The sequence below is a fragment of the Rutidosis leptorrhynchoides genome, chromosome 1 (genome assembly GCF_046630445.1).
Source record: "Rutidosis leptorrhynchoides isolate AG116_Rl617_1_P2 chromosome 1, CSIRO_AGI_Rlap_v1, whole genome shotgun sequence".
NCBI classification, from domain to species: domain Eukaryota; kingdom Viridiplantae; phylum Streptophyta; class Magnoliopsida; order Asterales; family Asteraceae; genus Rutidosis; species Rutidosis leptorrhynchoides.
Window position 1 is genome coordinate 622,621,237 of NC_092333.1, and position 4,044 is coordinate 622,625,280.

Genomic DNA, 4,044 nt, shown 5'->3' on the forward strand with positions numbered 1-4,044 from the left:
ATTATCATTCTTTATGAAGTTGAATTATTTGTAACTTGTGTTAACCTGTGGAAAAATTCAATGGTCATTAGAAATTGAAGAATTCAGGTCACCCATTTGTAGATCTATAGACAAATTGTCAATATTTACATAAAAAGTAAAACATCTATAAAGTTGAGGGATTAAAAGTGTAACTTTAATGTCGGTATAAAAGCACAGAAACCAGTTTCTTTTCATTCATCTGTGTATGTTTATCGCAAAAAATCAACAAAAACGAAACCTCATTTTACGCGGATATACATACATATAGATACACAGAAGAAAATTAAATAAAAATGGCTCGTTTCCTATCACAAACCCTAATTCGATCAACATCATCAGGTTCGTTACAAACATTAAAATTTGGTGTATCGCAACCGAATCGATTCTCAAGCCGATCTGGAAAAGCACAATTGATTGAAATTGATCTCGAACAGGATGAGATTATAGGGTTACGAAAGCTCGATGATGCGATTCATAACATAATTGTACGGCAATCGGCTCCTGATTGGCTTCCGTTTGTTCCTGGTTCATCTTATTGGGTCCCGCCTCGTCGTCGGCCATCTGAATCTCATGGTCTCGTTGACGTTTTGAATAGGTTGACCAATACGTTGACCCAAGATGAATCCATGTCGCTTAGCACGTCTCGTGGTTGGCCTTCGTCTGCTTATTTCATTGAAGGTACTGAAGTTGTTTTGATTCAAGGTTTGTTTGTTTGTGGATTAATCCATTTTATTTTAATTAATTGATTTAATAAACGATTTGAAATTTGGATGGATTGGATTAATTTTTTATGAAGTTAGACGTTAATATTTTTGTGATAAAGTAGCGATTGGTCTTGATTTTTTTTTTAATAGTTGGTTGTTTGTAGGTAATAAGCTTCTTGTTCATGTCTCATTCATAATCTCACTAGCTATTTTAGGTTCGATTACGATCTTAGGTCCCGTTTGGCTCACGGAATCCAACGGAATCCAATGGGATTCTGGCCGAATTGGAATGGAATCTAGATGCGCGTCGTGTCTAAATTCAATTCCAATTCCGCCGGAATCCTATTAGATTCGTTGAGCCAAACGGAGCCTTAGTGTATCATGCTTTCGTAATTGGAGGTTGGTTGAGACTTATGCTAAGCTTGATTTTAATAAGATTGAACGAATCAATGGGAAAAGAAATCCGTAAATCTGGATGATTTCTAGTTTGAGATGTTTTACACATTCTAGATGACAAACTTAGTGGCTAAGTATGGCGTGTTGACTTATTCTTTCTAACGTACCCCAAATATGGCAAGATGTGCTATTAGTGAGGATTGAACATTAGACCTCTTGTGAGGATACCAGGACGCTAACCACTAGGCCATCTTGTGATGGTTAATTTAGGTAATTTGAAGACATAGCTAATTCTCTACTTCTCAGCAAGAAAGTAAGCATCAATGTTATGTCTATATCGTAGTTTTTTTGGTATAAAAATACCACTAGATCGAGCACCAGTGATTTCGTATCCGGTCAAAATTTTGGCTAAATGATGATGTTATGATGTACGGAGTATGATTTAACATAATGATCATCTTTGTGATAGTCTTGCACTTTTGGTAAAAGAATTATGGTCAAGTATGGTCAGCTTAGTTCTTTCGTGTGTTATATACGTGTGCAAAAGTTGTAGATCGGCAGGGAGAACCAAATCATGAGTTTCTTTGGAAACCCACCAAACCCACTCCGTAAGAGTCAGATGATGCCTGTAAACTCCATCAAATACCTCCTATGTGACGGGAACAAGACTATTCCCTCTGTGGCAAGAGGTGCAAATTCTTGACACAAATGGGCTTCCACATAGCTTCCCTGGCCTTTAAGCCAACGGGTACCACTCGCGCCTAAGCGCGTTGGCTTCTTGTGTTATATATATAACCGAGACATTTTGTACGATTTTTTAATCCCGTCCATTTAGGAGTCATTAGCTCTCTTATGGGTAATGGTAGACTAAATTGATCTTGTTGTTATATAGTGTAATTGGTAAATATCTGTTGATGTAATCCAGGTCAAATGATATCATTTGTGTACAAGTTTGGCTGATATTTTTCCTTAATTTTGATCTTTTATTCTAACTTCAGGTACTTACCCTTTCGAATCGGTGGAGGTGATAGACGATAACAATCAGGAAGCTATGTCTCAACATGATGACGAGGAAGGATAAACTCATATCTACTGCCTACCTCAAGTTCTGAGTAAGTGTACCCCCTTCATTTACTTTGCAAGACCATATCGCGTGTGTTATGAGTCAAAAACAGCCAAAACGCCTTCAACACGCCACTAATGCGAGGCTAAATATGAAGATGGCGTGCTCTTTGTAGCACGTGAAGTTTATATGGCGTGCCCAATATCTAATTATGATTTAATATCTTCTATATACTCTTAATCCTATTTAATATACTCTTAATATTTTTTATCCTCTTTTTCATCCAACTTTCCGTCATATTTTGACACATCACCCTAACACGCCACTCCATTATTTCCCGGTTTACCAAGACGCCTGCCACGTCAGCGCCAAACACCCCACCGCCCCCAACACGTCACTTTTGCCCATCACCATTGGATATGGTCTAACATCTTATTATTGCGTTGTTGTTATTAATATGCGATTTGAGTATTTCTTTGGATTTGCAGGATACTTCCTACTGTACATATTGTAGCTAGAGAATGTGTGATGAAGAAAGTGAAGCGAGCTTGTTTGTACAGTTTGGAGGTTTCGTGATTGTTCTCATGTAGGTTTTGTAGGTAGGTTTATATATCAAAGGACATAAATGTACTCTGAAACTATTTGATAATTCAAGCCTATGGATAATTATATGTTCTTAAAACCATTTATAAATGATCCACTGTTTATTTCATTGCTGATGGCTCATTGTTCGAATAAGTAGCAACATACCTTAAGGTGCCATTTGAAGATGGTTATGCGCTCATTGTTCGTGGTTGTAGGTGTTTTTGCCAAATTTTGGATTTAAGATATAAAAACTGTAAAATGGGTCATAGTGGATCGTTATTGATGCACACTAGTTGAATGTAGATTACATCTTTGACAAAGGTACTAGAAGGATTTGTAAAGATAAGTTTAATAGAGTTGATTTGATTTAAACTAAAAGTAAATATATTATTCTATCAATAGCGTCGAGAAAATATCATTTGTAAAGATAAGTTGATTTGATTTAAACTAAAAGTTATCCAAATTTGTTGTTGGTGGTGGTGGGTTTCTTTTCTAAGTCTAATTATTGATTTATATTGGGCAGATAAATCTGAAGTTTGTTGCAAGTTTACAAGGCTTTTTAACCTTTGTGTTCTTAAGTTTATATCTAGTCTGCTATGTTAAGCTTCATAACAATAACGAGGTATGATATTTCAACCTTCTTTTAGGGTCATTTGATCTTGATCTATCTCTCTCAAAATATCATTTACTTTTTTATTTTTATTTTTGCCGAAAAGATCAATATATCAATAAACGATCAACAGAATGATGATCGAACCGGTTGAGTACAGTACAAGAACAAATGAATTGACAAAACATAACAGGGCTATTGAAAAAAAACAAACAAACTACACTAGGCGTCCTTAATCAAGATATTCGGGTTGACGTCCCACACATAAGGTTGATGCCCATGAAAAATGAAGTAAAAGTGAATTGTTTACATGAAACCTGAGAACTTAAGTACAGTTACTGATGGCCAAAACTGTCATTTTAAATTCTATTATTAAATATGGTAAAATGATTCTAATTGTTTGAAAGTGCTTACTGATATCAGTTATATGTAAGTGTGGCTTGTAGCCTTAAATATTACAGTAGTATGATATTCAGAATTAAATCTGGTAAAATGATTCTAATTGTTTGAAACTGTAAGGATTTGCAACCAAGGTACCCAACCTAGTTTTTTTCTCTTGTCGTTTTTTTTTTTTAATTTTAAATATCATAAAAACAGAAAAAAACAAAAAAGTATAATTAACTATAAACCATGCCAATGACAATATAAGAACTTTTTTTTAAGCC

The 4,044-nt window shown here is 35.0% G+C and overlaps 1 protein-coding gene across 2 annotated transcripts; it reads left to right on the plus strand.

The window, feature by feature from the left end:
• The first annotated feature begins 232 nt into the window (after positions 1–232).
• Positions 233–2,903, plus strand: LOC139885570 (uncharacterized). 2 transcript variants are annotated; one of them, XM_071869324.1, is made up of 3 exons: positions 233–723; positions 2,120–2,233; positions 2,673–2,903. In XM_071869324.1, exons 1-2 carry the CDS (start codon positions 315–317, stop codon positions 2,200–2,202), a joined length of 492 nt encoding a protein of 163 aa, XP_071725425.1. In that variant the 5' UTR covers positions 233–314; the 3' UTR covers positions 2,203–2,233; positions 2,673–2,903. The 2 variants fall into 2 exon arrangements, with proteins under 2 accessions (XP_071725425.1, XP_071725426.1); XM_071869325.1 differs by having other exon boundaries at positions 233–699.
• Positions 2,904–4,044: the final 1,141 nt, after the last annotated feature.